The sequence below is a fragment of the Halichoerus grypus genome, chromosome 11 (genome assembly GCF_964656455.1).
Source record: "Halichoerus grypus chromosome 11, mHalGry1.hap1.1, whole genome shotgun sequence".
NCBI lineage: Eukaryota > Metazoa > Chordata > Mammalia > Carnivora > Phocidae > Halichoerus > Halichoerus grypus.
Window position 1 is genome coordinate 101,253,294 of NC_135722.1, and position 24,499 is coordinate 101,277,792.

A 24,499-nucleotide genomic window follows, 5' to 3' on the forward strand; every position below is an offset into this window, starting at 1 on the left:
GTGGGGGATGCTCTGGCAAAGCTTGCTGCTGATTCTTCCTCGGTATGTTCCAGGGAGGACTTCCCTACGCAAGGATGGGAGAAGCCAGGACACTCTTGGCCGGGGTCTGTGGAGACCCAAGCCTCAGATCAGGCACAGATGGAGGGGGCGCACCCCCTCCGGGATTCCCCATAATGTCTCCGTCTCCCGGGGGTTCATGGCTTCCTTCCTGGCGGGACTGCTGGTCCAGCCCTGATCACAGGGCAAGGGACCAATGGCAGGCAACCAGGCCAGGGCCTCCGTGTGAATGACCTTGTGTCCAAGGTGAGTCCCACCGATGAAAGCACAGAGATCCATAGGGGCCCAAGCCCAGCACTGTACAGATGAAAGTCTTATTTATGTGGAAGATATATCTGCAGAGGGAACAATAAACTGTAAAGCAAAGTATGAAGGTTTGCAGCAAATGCTGTTAAGTTTTATATTCCTGAAAACTAGGGATAAAAGATATAACCGTTTAAAGCAAAGTGGATAAAAGGGGCTTCCACAGGATTGTAAAACAGCCTTATAATAGTTAATTGCTAGTTTCTTATTACAGCAGAGAGAGTCAAAAGAGCCTTTAAAATCCCCATTGCTGGAGAGTCAGAGGGAAGAAGAGGACAGGAGGGAATGACCAACCAGAAAGGAGGTCTGGGCCCCAGTTCCCAGGTGTTATCAGGACAGGGACCACTGTCATTTCACTCCTAGAAGCCCGTCCTGTCTCCAGGACCGAGAGGCAGCTTGCTGCCCAGGCCTGGCCATCACGTTCCCGTTCGCTGCTACAAAGACCCTCCCGGACGCTGCAGGCACTGCATTAAGAAGACAGCAGGGAGGACAAGTGGAAAAGACGGACACCGAAGCAGATTGCTGCAATTCCACCTGTAAATGTACAAGAGAGGCGTGTGTGGGTGCGCCGTGTACGCAGGAAGGAGGCACTGAGACCCAAGCTAAGATCGAAGGTGGATCTTGCCAGAATGACATTCTAGGTAGAGGAACTAGCATGTGTAAAGGCTCATGACAGAGCTTTTTGAGTGGCACAACTCCAGGGGCTCCGTTCACATTGGGGTCCATGGAAATGATGCCCCTAGGGTTGTACAGTGCACAACCTGTGCAACCTGACATAGCAGCCCCACGAAGCTGGGGCCCAGGTGCATGCCAGGGATGATGAGGCTGACCCCCCAACCGTAGCACATACCACAGTAGACCTGCAGGGTTGCACCTCTCACCCCACCCCCATTTCCCACCGTCTCCCCAATATAAGGACCTTCAGGGGAGCTCCCACTTAGATATGGCCTGGCCCCAGGGAGATTTCTGTTCCATTTCCAAACTCTGGGGAACACCAAATCCATTTCTCCCTTTAGCAACACACTCGTACTTCCTCTCTACTCTGAAGGGGGGCATAGGGGTTTCCTCCTTCATAAAAACAGATTATTAATGAAAAGTAGACTTTCAGGGCAGTGGTTCATCTGAGGAGTCCTTGTCAGTCCAGCCCCGTTTAGCAAACTCTCAACCCTGTGGGGCACGTCCCCTCTGTCAGCAGCGCCCCCTCCACACTGCATCCCACCCACCCCACACACCAGCACAAGGCAGCATCTCCGGCTAAGGCGGGGGGAAAGGGGTCGGCAGAACCAAGCCCTTTGGATGGTGGGGGTAGGGCCCTTGGAGCCCCTTTCTGCCTGCCTGGGCCTGCCTTACCCTGCTTCCTGCTCCAGAATCAGCCCATCCTTCTTCTTGGAGGTGGGAGGGCAGAGGGCAGCCAAGGACTCCATGTAGCTCTGCTAAGGAATGTGGCATTTGACCTGTGACCCACAGGAAATCCTTCCGACCTCTGAGGCAAACCTCGGGAGGAAAACCATGAGCCCAGAGTGGACAAAGGGCAGTGTGGAGGCCTCTCCTCCCCTCCCCCAGCCCGAGATCTCTTGTCTCTAGAATTTGTGGGAATGGAAGGACTCCTAGCTGGCCAGCCCTGGGTAGGCTCTCAGCCACGGAAGGGGTCAGGGGGACCATACATCCTGCTTGCCCAGGACAGCCCCACTTTCAGGCAGGCTGTCTGAATACTGCTTCCATGTCCAGGACAAAACCGCTCTGGAAGATAAATTATATGGCCATCCGAGCAGAAACAGATTCAACGAGAATCCACACCGCCACCTCCTTTCATTCATTCCACAAATGTTAAGCCTTTACTCCTGGCAGGCATGCATCTGGCCCTGGGGATCCAGAGCTGAGCAAGAAGCAGTCAGTCCCTGCTATGGTAGCTCACCATTTTAGCAGATACAGCCCCAAACCAGCTATGGTGCAGCGTGGAAGTTCTAGCAAAACATGCCTCGTTCTCTTAAGGGTCTCGGAGAAGATCCACTGAAGCAGCAGCATCAGGAGCTTCATGGCCACCCACGCAGCCTCCTCAGGGCCACTCCCCGCCCCCACAGTCCCCAGGGCCCTTTCAGCTGCCCGGGGTCTTTCTCTTGTATGGGACTCCCTGCTCCCCACCCAAACCGGCAGTGCCGGTGAGAGCCGAAGGGTCGCATAGAATTGGGATTTCAGAGAAGGTCTCCATCTGCTGCAGCTCATTCATTGATCCGCTCACCAGACGCAAAGCATGGGCTGCGTGTCAGGCAGTGGGAGTGGCCAGCAGGACCGGAAACACCTGCCCTTGGAAACTCACAGGCTGGGAGCCTGGACAAACACTAAGCAAATCCCTCTACAATAAATAAGTGCACTACAATTATTATAAAGAAATTGGCGGGGGTGTTGAAAAAGCATGTGCGGGCTGAGGCTAAGGTAGTAGGACCAGCCCTACTCACCTTCATGAGGCTTTTGAGGAGGGAGCACTTGGTTGGGAATGTTAAGCCCAAGGACAAACCCAGATGGCCGATAGATTTGAGTTTCATTAGTGAGAACCAGAAAAATGAGTCCTTGGGTGAAAGGGGCAGTGGGGTGGGATATGTCAGCCAAGAGAAAAGGACAGAGCACAGACTGGAGCCTAAGCCATGATTAAGTGTCACCTCGATGGACAGGCAGTGTTTCCTGGACCCTACGCTGCGAAGGTCCTCTAGAGGTCATCCTGTCCATTCTCCTGCCTCTGTGTATTTTCTCAAAGAAGGTGGATCAGGAGAAGGGAAGTGATTTCAGACCCCATCCCGTATTTAACGCCTCTTGCCCCGAGAAACTCTTACCACTGTCAAGAGGCTTTGCGCACTGGGAAGATGAGCAGACTCTGGGAGTCGGGGAGGAGGGCAAAGAGAGAGCCTGCCTCAACCTGATCCTATTATCTCTTGCCAGGCTGGGCTCCTGGGCTCCTGGCCTCTCAGGTTCTGCTTTCACAGTCCCTTCTCCTAAGTAATAAAGGAACACAGTCAACATCACCCTAAATGATTGCACGAAGGAACATTGCCTAATAGGAAGTATATTTTCTACATAGTATTAACTAAATGGGTCCGAGAGGCACCACACCTTGTTTTGCTGTGCAGGGGGCTGGGCAGGAAGCTTCTAGGTTTATGCATAAGAGCAATAAGAAAAACGTAGTTAAAATTCATCAAGCATTTACTTTGTGCTGGACCCTTTACTTATGCTGGCTCTTTTAATCCTCATTGACAATCCCGTCAGGCAGGTGCTGCAATTGAATGGATTTTACAGATGAGGAAAGTAAGTTAAGCAGTTTGCACAAGATCTCACACAGTGGTAGACAGAACGGTGTGGTTCCCCCAAAGATGTCCTCTTTCTAGTCCCCAGAGCCTGTGATCATGCCGCACTGCACGGGAAAAGGAATTTTGCCTCTATGATGAAGTTAAGGATCTGGAGATGGGGAGATGGTTCTGGATTATCCAGGTGGGCCCACTGTACCCATAAAGGTCTTTGTAAGAGGAGGAAGCACAAGAGTCAGAGAAGGAGACGTGACAAAGCAGAGCGGTCTGGAGCTATTATTCCAGTCCTGGCTCTGGAGACGGGAAAGGGGCCGAGAGCCAAGGAGTACAGGTGGCCTCTAGAATCTGAAAAAGGCAAGAAAACAGATCTCCCCAAGAGCTTCTGCAAAGAACACAACCCTGATTTGGGGCTTCTGACCTCCAGAACTGCAAGATAAGACATTTGCGTTTTTAGAGTGGTGACTTAGTACAGCGGTAGCAGGAGACGGCTCCCGCCCACCAGCCCCCCCTCCCCCCGTGTGGCAACTGCAAAGATTCGAGCTTTGTGCTGGGATGGCTCCCCCCCGCATTTGGGACCAACTTCACCTCTTCGCCGCTGACCCCAGAGCTGATACACAAGTATCCCCATGTCCCACCGCCCCTGTGTGCCTACTGACCCCCAACCAGCACCCGCTCTGGGCAGCACCTTCTCTCCTGCTTTTCCCAGGACCACTGAGAACCATCTCAGCCAGTTTGGGATGGGCTGGGGCTGGCGCCCTGGAGACACGGGCGGAAGAGAAAGGCTGAGAGTCCTCCATGGGCCTGTATGTGTATGGCTTTGGGTAAAACAGCTTCTTTGCTACCAGGAACTAATATCATGCATAAGCAGAAAGCAGAGGAACAACAAAGTGTGTGGCTTAGCCTGGAGTCCGGGCTGAGCTCAGAAGCAAGGTCAGTGCTCAGCGATCAGTGTGGCCACAAGTGTGTGACAGGGGAGGGGGACAGTCTCTGCCCAGAGCACCAAAAGGGCACCAAGCACCCTGGAACAAAAGGGCTGGCCCAGAAGGAAGGGGGCTTCAGAGGCCCTGGGGGAGAAGGGAAGAGGGTGGTGTTTCAAGACCCCTCGATAGACCTTCTGGACTCTGCTGCCACCTTGTGGACAGACTTCAAAAAGACAGGGTCGTGGTTCCCCTTGGCCAAAGATTGACATCTCACTCCAGGCCTTAGGCTAGATCTTTCTAAGTCGTGAGGGTGGGGTTCTCCCAGACACGGGGATGTGAACCCTAGGTTCCCACAGTCGTACACATGGTGCATCCCTCTGCCAATAGTTTCCTTCTCTTTGCAGACAGGGACACAGTGGAATGGAATGGGAGAAACCTAGCCAGGATCGGGGCAGGCATGCATACACCTTCCCAGAGCAGGAATTCAACGCTGTGGTTTTAAGGAGCTGGGAATGTGTGGGGTGAGGGAAGGGGGCGGTAATGGGAGAAAAGGAGACACAAAGGTATGGGGCACAGAGGTCTGAATCCAGGCTGCTGGGGACAGGAACTTGAGCTCCCACGGGCCTTATGATGAGTGACCAGCTCACCTCTCCCTGCCCATCTCTGCAGTGGGGACAGATGAGAAGGACAAAGGCCTCATCTTCAGTCTTCCTGGGGAGAGTTCTCACCCATTCAGAGTGTGATGTGAGCAGACGGAGGAAGGGCTGATACGCCACGAGCCATCTCTCAACTCCAGCCTCATGCTTCCCTGGGCTTTTGCCCCACGTTGGGAGCATGGTGCCCACAATACCGATAGGCCAGGGACTAATATGCTCCTCACTTTGCAAATGAGAATATGGATGCATAGAGGAGTTAAGTCCTTGTCCAGGGTTTCACAGCGGGCGTGTGATGGGGCCAAGATGCGAGTGTGTGGCAGCTACCCTGTGCACCCACAGGGCCCCCAATAACTGTGTTGCAGAAAGGAATGGGACTGGCCACTGCAGGCATTGGGCTCCCTCCAACTAGAGTGCTGACAGTGGAAACTGAGGCAGATCTCTCCTCCTTGGTCTGTCCCTTCCCAACCTAGATACAGGGCTCTCTGTCTTTCAAGGCTTCTCGAAAATTAGATTCCATTCCTCCACCTTCAGACTCCCAATCTAATCCGTGTCAAGATGATTATCAGGAAGCCCTTGCTATAGTCTAACCTCACACCTCCTCCTGCAGGTCAAGTCCATTTATAAAGTCCCAGAGAGAAGAGAGAGAAGAAGTGGCTGTGTTTCAGAGACGGGTATTCTTGGTCTCTAAACCACAGTTTAATTCTCTAACCATGACAGTCAGGGCTGGCCAATCACAAGCATTAATGGGAGAGCTTAAATTATAGAGGACCAAGTTAGCGAAAAGAAAAGAAAAAAAAAAAAAAAAAAACCCACCCAACTCCCAGCCACTGGGACTTGCAGCTGATAGGTAATTATCTGCTGTTTGTGCGCAGTAAGGGCTCCCTGACCCTGACTGGTCAGGGCGGACAGTGTGGGCCTGGGGAGAGGGCCGAGGAGTTGGTGTCAGGTCAAGACAATTGTGTGGGGCCCATCCAGACCCTTCTCGACTTCTTCCCCCCGCTTCCACCCCTCCACTCCCCTCCAATCAGGGAGGAGGTGCCCTCTTTGCCCACCACCCCTCCCCGAGCACTCAAGCACTCGGAGGAGAGAGGGAGTGATTAGCATGGGGCATTGTCCCCGGATAATGGGCCCCAGCTGCCGCATGAAAGCAGAGACAAAGCGCCTGGCCGCTCCACGTGCATTATCCCCTCGTTAAATCTCTGTTATTAGATTAGATTCAAAATGTATTGATTCAGAGGCTGGGGGGAGGTGGGGGAGGGAGGAGAAGCTGGCTAGTGATTGCTGAACCCCACCCCTCTCCAGGCTCTCCCTCCCCGCCTTCACCCCACCTGGCAACTTTTCCTCTCTCCTGTTCTCTTAGGGAAATCTCCCGTATCCTGACTCTGAGCTCAGCTCCTCTCCCTGGACTGTCCTGGAAGCCAGGGGAGGTCCACTTGTGTCAGGACCCCTGAGGTCACTGCGCCCAGGCTACTGCTGTCCCTATGGAAAGGCAGCCTCCCCAGTGGGATGGTGGCGGTGGGCTCTGCACCTTGAGCAGCGCCAGCCATGAATCCAGAGGGCTGGAGGGGTTCATGCTGGGCACTTTCGAGACCTTCAGTGGGATCTTTTGCACACACGTGACAGGTCTGGAAAGCAGGGTGAGTAGGAAAAGAAGGCGAGAGCTGAAGTATGGTGGGTGGCGAGGAAAGGCGGCAGGAGAGGAGTGGAGAGAAGACAGAGAACCAGCAAGCTTCTCAGAAACACTAAGATAGAAGTGGTTTCTGGTTTTCTCATGAGAGGCAATGAGCTGAAGCAGCAGAGTGAAGGAAGGGAGCAGGTTCTGGGAGACAGAACAGGTGGGGAGGAAATTCTGGGCGTTCTCATATCCCAGACAGGGTAAAGGTCTCCTTGGGAGGAGCTCAAGATCAGTATTGATGGATGAGAGGTAGTACACTGGGGGTTCTCTGGCCCTGGGCCTCAGTTTCCTGTTCCTGAGCAGCACAGTCTGGGTGCTGGATCGATGAGCTGATTGGCTGCGGCTAGTGGAGCAGAAGATGTTACACGGGGTGGCTCATTCTCAAGGTGGTTAATTGGGTGCCTCAGTGCTCGGCTCTGTTGCCCCATTGATTGTGGGTGAAGGGTGGGGAGGGGGGAGATGAGGAATCAATAGGTTGATTAGTGTCTTACTAGCTCTCTGGTCGGACACTTCGTCAATAGCCACCCACTTACTGACCAGTGGTGCATTGATAGTACCGGACTGTCCCCCTTTCTCTCTCCCTGGCCCGAGGCATGAGAATCAGCCCCAGCAAATCCTAGTGGAGTGGGGCAGCTTCTGGTCCCAAGACCAGGCTCCAAGTATGAGCTTTCAGAACCATCCCGAGAGAGTTTGGATGAACAGAGCCCACCTTTAGCCCAATCTCTGCTCAATGGGAGGCAACAACTGTGAGTGCAGCCAATCCCCAGCCCCGCACAGTCTCCTGCTTTTTGCTTGAGGACCCTGATATCCACCCAACAACAAAACAAATATAAAATCCCTAATTAGTAGCAAAAGCACATATGTCTGGGGTGGAAATAGCAGGGGAAACTTCATTCCCAATTCACCTTAGGAACCAGCAGCCAGTTAGACAATATTTAATGAGTCCACTTTGCATGTTGGGGAACATGTGAAGAAGCTGAGAGAAGCTAAAACAGGTAAGTCTCCTGCAGTCTGTAGGCTCTCCCAGTCTTGAAGCTCCCAAGGGCCCAAGGTCTGCCACCCACCCAGCCTCCCAGGATGGTCTACACACTAGAACTGCAGTTTGGGATCACGAGAAGGTATAACTTCGGGTGTTTCACACCAAAACCCTTATGATTGGCCAGCCCAGAATGGTTCATCCCAGATATTCCTTTTGGGTCCTTTCCCTTTAGACTGGCAGGTTCAGTCCATCTCCCCCATGCCTTCCTCTGAGTGACAGGCAGCCCGAGGGCTGGAATGAGAACGGTGAGCCAGAGAAAGCCTCAAGCAAACATTGTGACACTAAGGTCCCTCTGGTGGGTTCTGGCATTCTTTCCTCTGAACACTTGTTAGATGGATGGAGTGAGGGAGTGATAGAGTTGGGGCACTCCTTAGCATGTCTTATAAACCCTGGTGTTTGGGAGAGCGGGCCAGGATATGAGAAGTAACACCAAAGACCATGCCCCCAACTCTGCCTCTCTCCTGGTCCTGCACTTGGGTGAATGTGCCAGGAGCCGGCTGCGGAGAGTTCCCAAAGGAGATAGTTAAACTCAAGCCTTGGGTTTCCTGTCTTCCAAAGACCAAACCAGCGAGTGCTGGCCCTGGTGCTGATGTCCTTACCTCCACGGCGGGGTCCTCTAGCAGGGGGAGAGCTTGCTGCCAGCTTCCCCCAGAGACCATGAGGCCAGAATGGTAACAGGACTGTGCAGACACTTCCAGCATCTTCCTAGGGGTTCACAGAACCAACCTTCCCACTCCTCACCTTTCCATTGGTAAGTGTTGGTGGTCCTTACCCTCCCACCTTGGATTCTACCTCCTAGTGTGTCTTAACGGCCACTGTTTGGTCACCTCCTGATTCTCCAGGGCAGAAAGCACCAAATAACTGAAACCACAGATAATACCTCTACCTCATTTCTACCAGTAACTTTGCACTTCTTCCACCCACCCAGCTGCTAACAAATGGTTAAGAAGAGAGTCTAGGGCTTCGTTGTATTTTATTGCCCCCACCTGCCCCCACCCCATCATCTCACGGAACAAGAGTGTTCAGGGAAGTGGCCACAGGTGAGGTGAAGAAGGAGACAGTAGGGCCGGATAAACCTACTGAGGTGTTACCAGCCCTGTGTAGCAGAGAGTTGGTTTGCCTCGAATCTAAAACCAAGGTTGAGGGAGATGAGCAGAAGTCCAAAGTGCCGTATGCAGGGAGGTGACAAGGGGGAAACCAAGGCTTGATGCACAGATCCATAGAATAAAGTTAGGGAATGCCTCGGTTTGTCCTGATCTAAGACAGCATGTTTTAAAGCCATGATAAGTTGGTGGGGGGCGGGGGGCGAACGGGTCTTGAACGCCGAGCTTTCTGGGGAAGAGTCACAGCCCTGGTTCAGAGTTTCTGAGACACACTGGCTTTGGACAGGGTCTTGAAAACATCGGTGGCATCCTCTGGGCCCTGAAATTCTCCCCTCCCCGTTCTAAACAGTGCCTGACACCCCCACACCCACGCTGGGCCGTGCCCACTCAAGAGTCCTGCCAGACGGACCACAGAACGATGAGGGTGATGCTGTAGGCCAGCACCGCCACCAGGTAGATTCGGAAGAGCAACCTGTCCAGCACTGAGCCCACGCGCAGCCACTCCCGGGCCACCTCTCGGCTCTCGTCTCTTTTCTCCAGGAAGCGCCTGATGGAGACCAGCTCCTGCAACAGCCCTCGCACAGCCAGCGAGGCCTCCCGCGGGGGTGGGGGCGGGCTGCCTGGGCCCCTCGGGGTCTTCTCCAAGTCCCGGGGGCCTCCCAAGTGGTTGCAGGGGTTTCCCATGTCTGGAAAAAGGGTAGCGCGTTGGCAAAGGAGGGAGGCTCAGCAGAACGGTCCGAACACCGTCCCTTCTGTTTCTGCAGCGGCTTGCAGATATTGTTATGAACAATTTCAGACATAAAGACTATAGAGGTTAACTTACCTATTTGTGTACCCACCATGTGACTTAAGCAAATAAGGAAAGCAACACAGTTGGAGATTCCTGTGTACCCCTCCTTAGTCACAGCCTCCATTCGCTCCCCAGGTCACCGAGATCATGGATTTGGTGTTTAATTCTTCCTGTGCATTTTTTTAAAACACACGGGCTTCCTCCAGCAATTTGACACCTATTATTTCATTTGAGCCTCACAATAGCCCGTGAGAGAGGCCGTGTAGGAGTAGTTATTACTCGCACATTTTATACAAAGGGGCTAAAGCTCGGAGAGGTTAAGTGATGAGCCTGTGGTCACACCTGGAGCATCATTTAAATGGGAGGCCACCAAGGCCTAAGGTATCTGGGCTGTGAATCCACTGCTCTCCCCCTTATGCCTTGCTGTCCTCTTCTCCATGACTCCAACCCAAGTCCTCTGCACCTGGAAATACACCTTCAGCTGTGGCTACCTTGCAGGTGAGCAGTAAAACTGGGCATTGGGCTGGAGTACTAGCTCACCTGTTCAAGATGAGGTGGTCTTAAGTTAACCATACACCTTCTATAGAAGGCCCAGCTCTTGCCAGAAGGGAGGACGAAAGCGGGTGGAGTGGTTAGAAATACCAGCTTAGCAGCAGATGGGCCTGGGTTCCAGTTTCACCAGTTCCTGGCTCTGTGACTTAAGGGCCAGCTATTTGGCCTTATGCCTCTGTTTCCTCATTTGACAAATGAGGATGGGAACGCTATTGGGGGCCTGAGGCCGACCTGTGATAATGCACAGAAGATGCACATGCCTGGCCCAAAGCCCTGGACAAATATATCAGCAAGCACAACGACCCCCCTGTCCGTCCCCGCCACCAGATGGTGGCTGTTACAATGTCTCAGGGGAAACAAGCCCCACATTCCATGTCCCCGGCACCCCGGCTCTCCGGCTCATAGGTGTTTGAAATTCGAAGGGACCTGGTCTCTGAGCTGATGGAATGCAAGAGTTCGGGAAATCCTGGCTGCAGACCTAGCCCTGTTGGGAAGAAGTCCCATCACCGCCTGAGGGGCATCCATTTGCTCGCTGTGGGGGCCGGTCTCAGAGAAAGGCTACTCTCAGCCCAGAAGTCTCAGCTCCCGACATGCTCAGCCACAGGGAACTCTGCTGCCTCCCCGTGAGGCCGGGCCTGGGGTGCCGTGTGCAGGACAGCACCCACTTCCCAGGGCCCGCCCAGACCCTGGCCCGTCCCGTCGTGCCAGCCCCAGGCTCTCCACCACGTCCCCACGCCCAGGCCCCCTGTGTGGGACTCCCCTCTCCCTCTCTCACCTGGGCAATCATCCGTCTTGGTGGCTGGGGAGGTGGCTGGGGACCTTCGAGGAGCCGGCTGCTCGCCCAGGCAAAGGAGCAGGGCCACCCGCCCCAGAAGCAGGCGCCGCAGCCAGGCGGGCACGGGCTGCTGCAAGTCCTGCTTGTGTACCAGCCGCACGATGAAGATGGTCTCGGCCAAGCTTATCACCAGCAGCGCCATGCACACGACGAAGTAGACCCCTGTGCACACGGGGCGGGGTTGGGGCCCGCGCAGCGCGGGTGGGAGGGGCGGGTGTCTCGGTTCCTCCGCCGCGGCGCGCGCTTGCCCGAGGGGGGGGGGGGGCTTACCAATGAGGGGCGTGCCGATGGCCGTGGCCGGCAGCGTGTCCGACACGATGATCAGGAAGACGGAGTAACCCAGGAGGAGCGTGATCTTGAAGGACACCCTCTCGCCACTGTCTGGAGGCAGGTAGAAGCCCACGATGTCCATGAGCATGAGGAAGATACTGGGCAGGAGCAGGCTGACCGCGTAGAACAGGGGCCGCCGGCGGATGACCACCTAAGACCAGGACGGGAGCTGTGCGAGGAGAGCCGGGGCAGACGGGCTCTGCGCCCAGGAACCCCCAGCCCATCCCAGACCCCCTTGCTTCGTGGAGCTTCCAGGCCGAGAGAGGAAATTGGACCGACCTCATGTTCTGCCTCTGGATCGAGGAGGAGTAAGGGACGAGTCCACTGAGTTTCCCCACCTACTTCCCTGAAGTTCCAAGGCACAAGTGTGACCCTGGAGCTGGGAAAAGGGCTGCGGAGGTTCTCCACCACCCCCCTGCCATGCCTCCCGGAGTCCACGTGGGTCTCATGTCCCTGCAGCTCCGGTGGTCGTCCCCCTGTGCCGGCCCCAGTCCCACTCACGTAGAACTTCATTTCTGCATAATGGTTGCTGTCTTCCATACTGAACTCCCGGAACTGGGTCAGCACCCCCAGAAGCTCCCACTCGCCCTGGTTCATGAAGAGGGTCTTGTCGAGCTTCACCTTTTCCGGCAAGCGCCACAGGGAGATGTTGATGTCCTGGACTGAGAGGGAAGAAAGCAAGCCGGCTCTGGAGGCTGCAGACCCTGGGATGGGGCTTAGCTCACTCGCCTTTGGCCTGCAGCCTCAGTCTCCTCAGCTACCAAATGAGGTAACAGTGCACATGGCACCACCCATCTGGGGTAGAGGGGCTGTAGCAAGGGGAGTGACAGCCTGGAGGAAAACACACAGTGAAATGCAAAGAACCAGAACCAGACAAACGACTTATTAGAAAGCCCCCTCTCTCCTTCTCTCTATCTCTGTCTCTGTCCCCCCCCCACCCCCCGACACATACCCCTTCCAAACCTTCTGTGTTTCCATTAGGGTTACCGATTTTTGAAATGAACAAAAGTCAACATTCTTTACCTTTCCCCTGATAGGGCTCCCTGCCCTTAAAGGTGAGCTAAGGTCTCAGTTGGTTAACGTCCAGGTCTTGATTTCAGCTCATGTCAGGATCTCAGGGTTCTGAGATTGAGCCCCACATCAGGCTCCGTGCTAGGCATGGAGCCTGCTTAAGATTCTCTCTCTCCCTCTCCCTTGACCCCCCCCCCCACTGCTAGTGCCTGTGTACTTTCTCTCTGAAGAAGAAAGAAAGAAGAAAGAAAGAAAGAAAAAGAGAAAGAAAGGAAGAATAAAGGTGAACTAGGGAAATAAGTGAAATCTTCACTTACAGAATAGCAGTTTTACTTCTCCGCATCCCCACTAGAAAAACAGATATATACTAGAATGCCAGGAGTATCCATTACAGCAAAATATAGGGAAAGATCTACATGTCTTTCCACCAATCAGGAAAAAGCTTACTAAACTATGATGCATCCAAACCCCAAGCTATCCTACAGCAGGCAACATTTATGAGAAAGATCTAAATATGCACTTACTCGGAAAAATGTCCAAGACCTCTCGTTGAGCGAAAAGAATCAGGTAGCAGTAGCATAAATGACACATTTAGTAAAATAAAAACATATGAAATAAATTCCATGGGCTTTCCATAGGTGTGTATGCACAGGTATATGCCAGGCCTAGAGAAGGATCTGGAAGAATGCGCCATATGAAGCTTATACTGATAAAAGCTGTGAAGTCCTGGTGTGGCGAGTTTTTGGTGAGGAGTTTGGGATTGAAGGTAAAGGTGAAAAGTCAAAGATTATTTGTAATTCTGGTTTTTGTCCAGGGAAGTTATACGTTATCTTTGTAATGTACAGTTAGTGTGATATAATCAGACAGAGGCGGAGGATGCCTTTTTGCAGGAGCATCACGCTCACCTCACTAGGCTATAGTGAGCACCTGGCATTCATCCACTAAATAAAAGTTGCTGAGCACCTTCTTTTGTGCCAGCCACTGTCCTGGGGGCCTACCGGTGGGTCAGAAATCGTGGTCCTGCCCTCTCTGGGCTTATCTCTGCTAGAGAAGCAGACATTGAACGAGCACCTAAGCGTGCAACGGAAGTGGGGAGAACGGGTTGCTATAGAACTGCGCAATGGGGAGGCCTAGTCTGGAGAGGAGACGGCTTTCCTTGAGGCCCTGAGCCAATGCGGGGGATTAGGTGAGCAGGAGGCTTGGCCACACTAGGAGGGGCTGGGGGCAGGAGTGGGGTGGGAAGGGGAACAGGAGAGGGAGGGGGAGGGGGCTGGGGGGCCCAGGAGAGGAAGCAGCCTGGGATAAAGGGAGAGAACAAGGGGCTTCGGGGCTTGGAAAGGAAGGCAGGGGGGCTGGAGCCGAGCTCAGGGGAGCATGCACGGGGTTGAGGCTGAAATGGTGAGCTGAGGGCAGGCCCTGTGGGCCAGGTGAAGGATCTGGACTCTGTCTCAGGAGTGCCAGGAAGCCTCGGAGGTTTTTAAGCAGAGAACGATGTGATCCGATTTGCATTTTAATAAATGCTCCCCCTTTGCTATGAGGAGCACGAATTGGAAGGGACAGACTAGGAGGTTACTGCCGAAAGCTGGGGGAGAGAGGAGGGAGGGGTGCGTCAGTGTTGAAGACAAGTGAGGGACACTTAGGGCCACATCCTGGCCTTACTGAATGTCCTGCGCCAGTTTACATTGTCTCACTGGACGCTGGCGACAACTGAGGGAGGCGACAAGGGCAAGCACAGAGGCCCGTCTGGAGGAGGAGACCCAGGCTCAGCGGCATTAAGGAAATAAGCAGGAAGTGACTTGGATGAAGGAGAGAGCCTCCTGGGGGTGCTCCTCCTGCAGGTGCTCCAGGGACCACCCCCCTCCGCGCCCCGCCCCCTCCCGGAGCCCTGTGCTGTACTCACTGGTGTGCAGCCAGCTGGTGAAGGTCAGGGAGCAGTTTTGCACATCGAAGGGAAAGTTGTAGATGTCGAGGCTACAGGCGGTCATCACCTGGAGGGGCTTGTAGTTCTGGACCTCGCCGTGATGCCCAACGTACACGTACGGGATGCTTGGAGACTTCCCGACGTCCACACTGGCCAGGGAAGAGGGTCAGTTTGGGGGCTCAAGAAGCAGGTCAAGCTCTGGGAGCCTGAAGGTCTCTGAGCAACGCAGCAGGGATAGAAACTCAGGAAGGGTCTGGGCAGCAGGACAACCTGCACAGTTTCCTTCTTATCTATGGTAGGCTTTCTTACCTGCCCTTGTCGGGGCTACTTTCCAAGCAGGAAAGGGCATTGCTCCTTTATTCCCCTGGGAACCTAGCCACAAAAGGCAGGCCGGGATTCCATGCACCTCACAGCCACCGGCTCTAACGTGCATGCCTAGCTGTCCCTACGCCACCAGCCACCCAGCTGGGCAGAGCTCAGCTCCCGGGAGTAGCGGCTCAGTGACAATGGGCAGGCTCAGTGGGAAAGCAGGACATTGGGTTCCGTCCTGACTCAGGCTTCTCTTTGCTCCCCATCCCTAGAAATCCTGTTGACATGAGAATGATTTTGCCTGGAGGAGAAGGAACTAGAGAAATCATTGAGAAGAAGTGAGGCAAGGTGGGAAAGTTCTGCAAGACTTAGCCCCACTCTCTTGGAAGATCCCCAACCCCGAGGCGCTCCCAAGTGACCGCCGCGGCACAGAATGGCCTGAGCTGGGCGTCCTGAGCCTGCAGCCTCCTGTGGAACCAGGCTGAGAGATGAGAAACCAAGATTCAGGCTACTTCACGGTTTAAGTGGAGATCCAGCCAGGAACTGGGATCCCTCCAGCCTGAGCTATGCAGATCATGGGGCTCTAGGTCAGCTGCCTCCCCTGAAAAACAGTGTGAGTGGCACCCCAGGCTTTAGACAATGCAGTGCCTGCTGGGCGGAAGGCTACTGGCCCCGGGCCACCTCCTCCTTCCAACTGTCTCCCACAGCCATCTTCCGTGCCCTTGCATTCAGAAGCCCAGGCAGAGGAGCCTGAAGGAGCCTGAAGGATGGGGGGAAGGGATGTTACCCGGGGCCCCATGAGACAGTGTTCAGCTGCTGGTCATAAAGGATGGTGGTACCCACTTCTCATCGGGGGTACAAGCTGGAGATAGCCAGTCACTTGTGTGACTGGCGAGGTCTGAGCATCTCCCAGCTCCAAATCACCCTGTGACCAGAGGTGGTGACCCCTGGGGAACTTCATCTCTTTCGGTAACCTCACTGTCCCCTTTAAAAAGGCAACCGTCCGGGTGCCTGGGTGGCTCAGATGGTTAAGCGTCTGCCTTCGGCTCAGGTCATGATCCCAGGGTCCTGGGATCGAGTCCCGCATCAGGCTCCCTGCTCCTTGGGAGCCTGCTTCTCCCTCTGCCTCTCTCTCTCTCTGTCTCTCATGAATAAATAAATAAAATCTTTATTAAATAAATAAATAAATAATAAAAATAAATAAATAAAAAGGCAACTGTCCCTCATTGGGCTATTATAAAGTGGGGACTCATTCATCAGCTTCCCTTCCCCAGGAAGGGGGCCCTCGGACCAAGAAAAGCAAGGTTTCAACATCAGGCATAGAAAAAAAGAGGAGTTTTAAAAAGAAAGGAGAAAAAAAAAACACAAAGGGGGAATTGGGTCCCAAGCTAACCCCTACAGTTACCTACAGTTCTGCAGGCCTGGGAGGGACCTTTCATGCAACAGCAGAGTCTTGTCCCCATGCCCTGTCCTTCCCCAGCCCCGGAGCCACTGGGCCACCCAGCATTGCATGACAGCACTCACAACTCATTGATGAGAATGTCCGGGACCCAGATGCTCTCAGTGGGGATGGACAGCTTGGTGATGTTGTCAAAGTCCTCGGGGTTCCACTGGAGAAACTCGTCAGTCCAGTACTAGGGGAGGAGTGGGGATGGTCACAGGCAGCCCCCTCCATTTTGGGCGGGGGGCAGGGCATCAACAACTTGGGATGACTTCACCACTCGGGGGGAATCTGGGTATTGATGGCCTCCAAATCACTCGGCAATACCTGAGGGTCCCCCCGACCTCTGTGCTCACACACTCCCAGCATGCAAACATGACCCAGGCAGATGAAGCCTTGCCCGGGGAAGGCATGCGGTCATTTCTCCTGCTTGAATATCCCATGCACCAACTGTGGGATCTTGGACAAACAGCTTCTTGGGTCTTGGTCTGCTCACACGTAAATTGAGATAATAGCACGCGCCTCACAGGGCAGAGATGGTTGTTGTTAAGTTTTGATCAATGCATTGTTCACCATCCTGTCAGAATGACTGATCTAAAATGTCACCTTAATCATGTCACTCCCTTGCTTAAAACTCCCGTGGCGAACCTTGCACTTGGGATAGAGTCAGACCTCACGGCCAGCAAAGGCCTGCATCATCTGACCTCCAGCATTCTCGCTAGCCTCATTAATTCTGCTGCTCTGTGGCTTCTTGCCTCCAGCCGCGTGCAGTGAAGCCCCCACACCTCTGCACATCCGCGCGCTCCCGCGCTGCAATCCCGGTCTTCTCCCCTGAGGGAGGTCTTAATCGTCCCTCCAGACTTAACCAAAGCATCTGTCTGCTCCCTTCTCCAGGAACCATCCGTGACCCCCACTTCCCAGGCTGGGTGTTTATGTGCCTCCTCCGTGCTCCCATGGTTGGCACCTCGTTCTTGCTGCATTCACTGGTCTGTCCCTGTGTCTGTGGCCCCCATAGCCTGTGAGCTCAGTGCAGGCAGGGCCTGAGTCTAGTTTGCGTCTCTGATTCTGGCCCCGTAGGTTGGCATCCCCTCACTGCCGGGCAGACAAGTGACCCTGAGGTCCAGGGATGGGACCTAAGCCAGATGTCCCAGGACAGGAGCTCCAGGCTGCCTGTTCTTGCTGGGCCCCTTTCCGTGACGCAGGGTGTGCTCTGTAGTGAGAGTTCTCGGTGAGGCAGAAGAGAGCCGTCCGGCAGGAATCAGCATTCTGGCATCTTCCTCCACCCCACTCTCTGCCTGAGCGGGTGGTAGTGGAGTATGCTCATGAGGAGCGGGAGGGATTTAACTGAGACCCGCATATGCCAGGCGTGTCCCCAGACAGAGCCTCTCTCAGGTTTGAGCGCTATGAACCGGCCCCATCCTCCTGCCCGCTCTCCCCAGCCATTGTGGTTCCCTCTGGCTCTCATGCCTGCCCCACAGCTCAGGGGCTGCCAGAGCAGACCAGCCTGTGGACGGCAGCCTGCACGGTTTGCCTGCCCTCCCCACCAGCTCCCCGCCAGATGCGTCATAAAGGCCTCAGAGACTTTCCACCAAGTGCCGGAGCGACGCGGGTCAGAAGCTGAGAGAGTGGGGAGGTGGCCGAGGGGGTGAGGACTCGGGGGATGGAATCAGCCCGTGTCAATCTCCCCGTTTGGTTGTCATCATATCTGGCTTAATAGAAGGAAGAACTTTCTAGCAATTAAGAGTTGTCTGAAAGTGCAGTTGCTGCCCATTGAGCTCCCGGTCGCTGGAGGTATTCCATCAACAGAGGCTGCCCAAGTCGTTGTTTGAGATGCTGTGAAACCCTCAGAAACCAGAGGCGTTTGGAGGATTTCTCCTCCACTGAGTGTTACGCTTCCTTCCACTGCTAGTCCTGAGATGAGAGGGGCCCAGACTCCTTGTCTCATGAGTCTGCCTCTGAGCCTCTCCCTTCCCCTTCCCTCGCCAAGGCCTCTGAGGGTCCTGATTCCTTTGAGATGGAGGAATCCTTCCTGGAAGGGGAGGCCCAGATCCCAGGAAATGAGGGTGGGCGCAGGGCTGGGCGCTCACCTGCCGGTACCAGATGTAGGTGGTCAGAACCTGGTTCTTCTCATCCTGTGAAGGGAAAGGGAGCTCAGCTTCAGGGGCCCTGTGAGCGGGCGTCCACCTTGCACACACCCCCCAAAAGGGGCTGCCGCTTTGTGTTCCTGTTCCTTTGGGAAGAGAGAGTGACGAAAAGGGGAAAAGGGGCCAACCAGGAAGAGTTGGTCTTTTACTAGAGACACCTAGGAAGAAATACAACCAATTTTTTTAAATTTCATATATATATATATACACATATATATAAATACACACATATATATATTCTACTATTTTCTATTATGTTATACATATTATATATATGCCTCTTACGTTACATGTATTTTACATATATAATATATATAACATAGAGATAAGAGGAGACATACAGAAAATATCATCTCTCTCTCTGTCTATATATTTTTACGTATTTGTATGCCTATATACCTGATCTGTATCTCCCTCCTGCCCTAGTGTGCAGGCAAGAGGTGCAAAACAGCACTGAGAGAAAGATTCATCACTGGTTTAGGATTAATTCTGCAACAACCCTTTGGCAACAGCTGCCGTGTATCAGGGGCCTGTGTAAGACACCAAGGGCCTAGAGAGCAACAGGACAGTTTGAAGCCGCACACAACTCACATGGAGACGTGGTTACCACGATACACTGAGTGAAGAACCACATGTGGGAAGTGGTTCTCCAGCCGTGAGGGTTGGGAGAGGCCGCCGCACAGGTGACCCCGCTTTCTGGTTTGGGCCGCTGTGCAGGTGTTGGGGGATGTCATCTGTCCTGACACGGGTCGGTGCCAGATCGCAGGGACTCCGGGTCCTTGAAGGTCCGCTGTACTGCCCAGGGGGTGACCTGGCCTTCCATGGTCTCCCACCCCAAAAGGCCCACCTCTGAGCAGGGCAGGTTGGGGCCAAGTGCTCACCACGCTGAGGATGGCATAGATAATGACGTCGATGGCCACGGTGGTGGGCTTCCTCCAGTCCCGCACGGGCCGCACGCCCTTCTCGTAGTTGGCCAGGAGGTGATCTGACAGCCTCAGCAGAGCCGGCCTGGCGGCCTTCTGGGCCTGGTGATGCCTCCAGCGCCTGGCTGAGAAGAACAGTTCAAAGTGGGCATCAGAGCCTGAGGCTTTCCTCAGTTCTCTTGCCCTGGTTTGAAAGCTAGTAAAAGGAAAACGTCTCCACTATTTCCACCTCAGATTCCCAGATCCCCCCACCGACTGAAATTCCCATCATTGGAACATTCTGTCTGCAGAGAGTCCTGCCCAGATCCGAGGCTGTTGTCTCCTAAGCGTAACCGACACCGTCATTTACGTGAGGGAGGGCGCTAGCTGGGCTGCAAAGGCAGGTGCTGCAAGACAGGTGAGGTCTAAGGGGGGCGAGGGCTGAGAAAGGTTGAGAGCAGGCGGCTGCCAGAGGAGGTGGGCCTGTGGGGGACGGATGAGGGGCACTGGGGAGCCAAGGAGGAGTGGCCCCGGGACGTGGTACTGGAAGGAGAGGGGGCTGCAAGGAGAGGTGGCCCCAAGTGCACAATCTCTAAGCACCAAGGTCTGCATGAGGGTTTGCCTCAGCGTCTGCCCGGATCCCCGTTGGCTCCTTGACCCCAGCCTGCTATTGATGAAGAAAGAGGGGAGCCATCCAGTGAACACTGACATTCCTTTTTCTTCCTGCAGAACCACCCCCCTAGTCAGCCGTGCACACACACAAACTCCTGGGAGCGGGTTGGCCAGGACTCCTTCAGAGGGCTGCTCTGTGGGCAGATCTGGTAGAGGGAGGAAGAGGGTTAGGTGTGGGGTGTACGGGAGGTGAGAAGAAACCGAGTTGTCCCCAGAGCTGGAGGCGTAAAGGACCAAATAGTGATGAGGAAACCCAACCCCATCCTATGGGGATTTCATGTGTACCTGTCATCCCTCTGGGAAATAGTAGAAGCACTTCCTGAGAGGTGCCAAGAAGTATGAAGGTGAAAGGCATAGGGTAGGGAAGGGGAACGCCCTGGAGGGCCAGGGCACGGGGTGTGAGAGGACGGGCAGGGCGCTGCCTGGGTCCTTCCCGCAGCAGGTGCCTCTTCTCTCACCTTGTCTATGTAGCGCGTGCACACCATGCAGCCAACAGCTCCTACAGACCCCCCTTTGCCTCCCCACCCACCTGTCCCTGATAAACTTTCCGTTTCCCTCAGAACGACAGGGAAGAGCAGAAAGAGGCGGGAGACGAGAGACCATTTATTGAGCGTCTCCTGTGGAATAACATTGGTGAACATATTATTCATTTCAGCTTTGGAGCAGCCCCCTGGGGTGGCTGTCACGACTACAGCGTTTACAGAGAAGAGTCCCCGAGGCTCAGAAAGGTGGGTCCTGCGCCCTGCAAGTGGAGGAAATGAGATTCAAATCCAAATCTCTGTGTGTCTTCACTACACCAGCAGCAGCCCTGGTCCCATTGCTGGGAATCTGACCAGACTGGGCCCTGCAGGCCTCAGAGCAAAAGGCTATGGCTGGGAGGGATGATACTTCTCTTCAGCCAGGGAAGCCCCCCAGACCAGAGTCTTAACATGCAGCCTGGGTCTGTTGTCCCACTGAGCTTCCCCAGTGACAGCTCAGGGGAGAAAAACCATCGTGCACTTAAGCTCTTCCTATCCGTCCAGCCCCGGGACAGCACCCTAACTGTGCTTCAGCCCCCAGCTCCAACCTAGCTCTGGATGGGGAGAAAACCTTCTGGAATGGGGAGTCAATATTGTTTGTAGCAAAAGGAAACAGATGCTTTTGTGACCCCAACACCTCGTATCCCAGGAAGGCAGGAAAGTGTGGGTGGGGGAATATGGAGAAGTTTGGTGTCACTGGAGTTTAGCCTTGGAAGGGAACTTTAGGAAAGGAGGCCCAGGGAACCCGTGCAACAAGACTAGGGAAGTTGAGGAAAGATGGCTCTGTTAGTTCTGGTCTCCACTCTGTTGCGAAGGCGCTGTGTGACCTTGAGTGAATTCCTCCCCCTCTCTGGACCACAGCATTCCCATTTACAACAAGAAGGGGTAGACCAAGTGAGCTCCAAGGTACCTTGCAGCCGCCATTCCATGAGTTTGGGGGCAGGGCAAAGAAGAGAGGAGCCCCTCTCTAGCATCTTCGTACACACTTCCAAGTACCAGGCTGCTGTGGGCCCCTCTCGGCAAGCCCTGCCCCCACCTGCACTCAACCACCCCAACTTTGGAGGTGGACCACAGTGCCTTAAAATTCTCTCATGCTCCCCTGTGGCAAGATCCCTGACTCTCCTACAGCAGCACCTGCCCCAAAACCCTCCTTCCCGCGACCCTTGGGGGAATCAAGCATCCCCTGCCCTCCGTCGGCAGGTGGCCAGCGACTCCTACGCGCTTGCCCCCGGTCCCCTTACCTTCTCCCTGTGCCAGGAGCGTGGGTAGAAGCAAGGCCAGCAGTGCTTGTGGCACCCACAACAGCATGGTGAGCTCTCCCGGGGTGGGGTGCCTTGGCGGGGCCTCGGGGTGAGTCGTGCTGACGAGCAGCCTGCCCGCACGCTGCCAGCCTCGTGTCCCCACCAGCCTGCCTCCAGGCGGGCTGCTTTCCACACCTTCTGAGGCCGCAGCCTCACACAGCCCGGGGCCACCGGGGGTGGGCGGCCGCCAAGTTTTCCTGCAATCAGTCCCTCGGCTGGATCAGGTTTCAGGGCGGGAGGGAAGGAGAGGGAGCCAGTGAGAGAGGAGCCCGCCCAGCTGATGTCATGCGGCAGGACTCGGTCCACCCATCCAGCCAGGTGGCCCGGCCAAATTCCCCAAGGAGTAACGGGGGTGGGGGGGGGGCGGCAGGAGCCCCTGGAGCAAGGATGCGGCCTGTCTGCTGGGAGGTGCTCTGGGTTGCTGCTCTCATTTATGTCAAGTCTGGTTTGGTAGCATGGGGCTGGGGCAGGGAGGGGTGAGGCAGCGGGAGCAGGGAGGCCATTCCTTTACACCACAGGGTGATGCGTGCCCCAAGCTAAGCAGGTGACCGGGCATCCTTGGCAGACAGAAGAAGGGGACCCAGGGTTACCACATGTCTGCTCGTTTGTCCTCATCTACATATTTATTCATTTTTCTCATCTAAATATGTAAATCTAAATATTTAAGTAGCAACACATATATGTATCTATAGTTTATACTATAAACTATATAGTATAAACTATACCAATATATTTATATATTTTTAATATACATAATAAATATGTGTTATCAAACTATAATAGAAATACATGCTTGTTAGAGAAAAATATGAAGAAAAATTAAAATCATCCGTGTGCTTACTTACTCCCCAGAGACAGCCACTGTTAATATTTTGGTGTGTATTCCTCTATAATTTTCTTCAGTGATATGTATACAGTGAAGTAAATATATCCGCACTTAACTTTGCATCCCATTCCTTTCTTTGCTTATTATCAATTCACGAGCATTCTTAACACTTTCCTTTTAAATGTTTTCTTGGAAGAAGTGTTTCTCTTTCCTTTGTAAATTGAATAGGAAAGGATCTATCCCTCAGATACCCAACTGCGTGCCAACAAAATTGTCTGAGAAGAATATTGCTGTGAATTTGAGTGAATCCCACGTCACCATTTGGAGTAGAAGCGGACTTTTCCACCTCGAGTGTGTTCAAAGCAAGAAGCACCTGTGTCAGATCATGGCAAGCCTCAGTCACAAACATTTTTATACCTTTCCATTCCTTTTCCAATTGAATTTAAGTGTGGCATAGGCTGGGAACACTGTAGGAAGGAAGAATTTTCTGAATTGTAATTAAGTTAAAAAAAAAAATCACCTGGGGCAGGGACGAGTCCTTGTCAGTTTTGTCTGGATTTTTCCCCTTATTCATGTGCATGATGAAATCTGCATTTAGCATTTATACCTTTCACTGATGGAGTCCCTTCATATGGCTATGAGCCAGAGTCTTGTCCTGGAATGTTCAGTCAAGCTCAAGGAGGTTGGGCTACCCTTCTCTTAAGTCACGTGCTTCCTCACTGCACAATCTAGAAAAACAAGGAAAATCATCTCCAGGATTTCCTTTTGGAGGAATGGAGATGGGGGTAAGTGGTAGAATAGGAGAAAATAGGCACCCCCAAACTGCTAGGGAATTTAGAGAGCTAGACACCCCCACCCCAGAATGAATGCATACAGACTCCAAGCTTGACCACAGGACAAGGCAAGGCAAGAAGAAGCAGGCTGCCCCCAGGCCTCCAGGTTGAGGTCTTGAAGGGGCTCAAACTCAGGAGGGGTACTTGTGGATCCGTAAATGCATCCTTGAGCCCAGCATCTGGAGTGATACACAAAGATTCTTAGGCTCATGCTCACCTCCATTTTTGGCCATTGTCACTTAGAAATCTGCAAATTTCTAGGACTTTTCCTCTTGTTGTGCATTATAAAATCTGCACATAGCATTATACCGTTCCCTGATGGGGTCCCTTACATGTGGGCATTACCAGGTTTGGCGCGTAGCAGTAACCCACTTGGGGTTTCCATTACAGTTGTTTCATCATTCAAGAACAAACAACACTTAGCTGCTCCCCTCTGCATGCCCTAACCCCTGCCCCCCTCCACATGCCCTAACTGCTGCCCCCAAGTGCCTCATTTTGTCCTCCCTGGGGCTCCCTGCATGTACCCACGGGGCACGCCCTCTTCTCTTGCTCCAAGCCGAGGCCAGTGTGGCCTGGAGCCCGCTCCTGCCACAGACTCAAGCAATCTGGAGACAGAGAGCAGGAAGGAGCATCGGGCATGGAATGTGTTGAGCGAGGCACGGAGCCCAGGCAGGGTGCGAAGAAACAGAAGGTAAAACTACGGGAAAAGGGGGATCTGGAGAAGGAGAAGGAGAAGGGAGAGAAGTAAAAAACAAAAGATGAGAAAAGAGAAAATTAGCAGGAAACTGAGAAAGACAAGGAAGCTAGGAGTAGAAGGCAAGGAGAAAGGGAGACACAAAGAGGGACACAGAGGGAGGAAGAAAAGAGAAGGCTGCAGGAGAGGCTGAGCCAGGAAGCGGGGTGGGGGGGTGGGAGGGGTGGGGGGGCGGCCTGAATGTGGCTGACCCTCCGACACTATGGGGTGGTGTGTGCTGAGACCTGTGCAGGGGCCGCAAGAAAGCCTGGAGCCCCTGTCCTCTGAGCCCCAAGCCTTCGTTTCTGCACTGAGCTCCTGGAATCCTCTGG

At 53.9% G+C, this 24,499-nt stretch overlaps 1 protein-coding gene across 1 annotated transcript; it reads right to left on the bottom strand.

Annotated features, from left to right (window-relative positions):
* Nucleotides 1–8,933: 8,933 nt before the first annotated feature.
* On the bottom strand, nt 8,934–23,667 carry HTR3A (5-hydroxytryptamine receptor 3A). Its single transcript, XM_078057515.1, has 9 exons — nt 23,652–23,667; nt 19,264–19,430; nt 18,326–18,370; nt 16,322–16,431; nt 14,468–14,637; nt 12,058–12,218; nt 11,497–11,707; nt 11,167–11,388; nt 8,934–9,735 (listed from the first exon to the last, which is right to left on the bottom strand). Exons 1-9 carry the CDS (start codon nt 23,665–23,667, stop codon nt 9,437–9,439), a joined length of 1,401 nt encoding a protein of 466 aa, XP_077913641.1. The 3' UTR covers nt 8,934–9,436.
* Nucleotides 23,668–24,499: the final 832 nt, after the last annotated feature.

Bases quoted from the DNA above. Each gene is read 5' to 3' on its own strand.
- HTR3A (XM_078057515.1), bottom strand. The intron at 11,708-12,057 runs GTGAGTGGGACT...TCCTGGTCTTAG, and splicing joins ATGCAGAAATGAAGTTCTAC to GTGGTCATCCGCCGGCGGCC. The intron at 11,389-11,496 runs GTAAGCCCCCCC...CCGTGTGCACAG, and splicing joins CATCGGCACGCCCCTCATTG to GGGTCTACTTCGTCGTGTGC.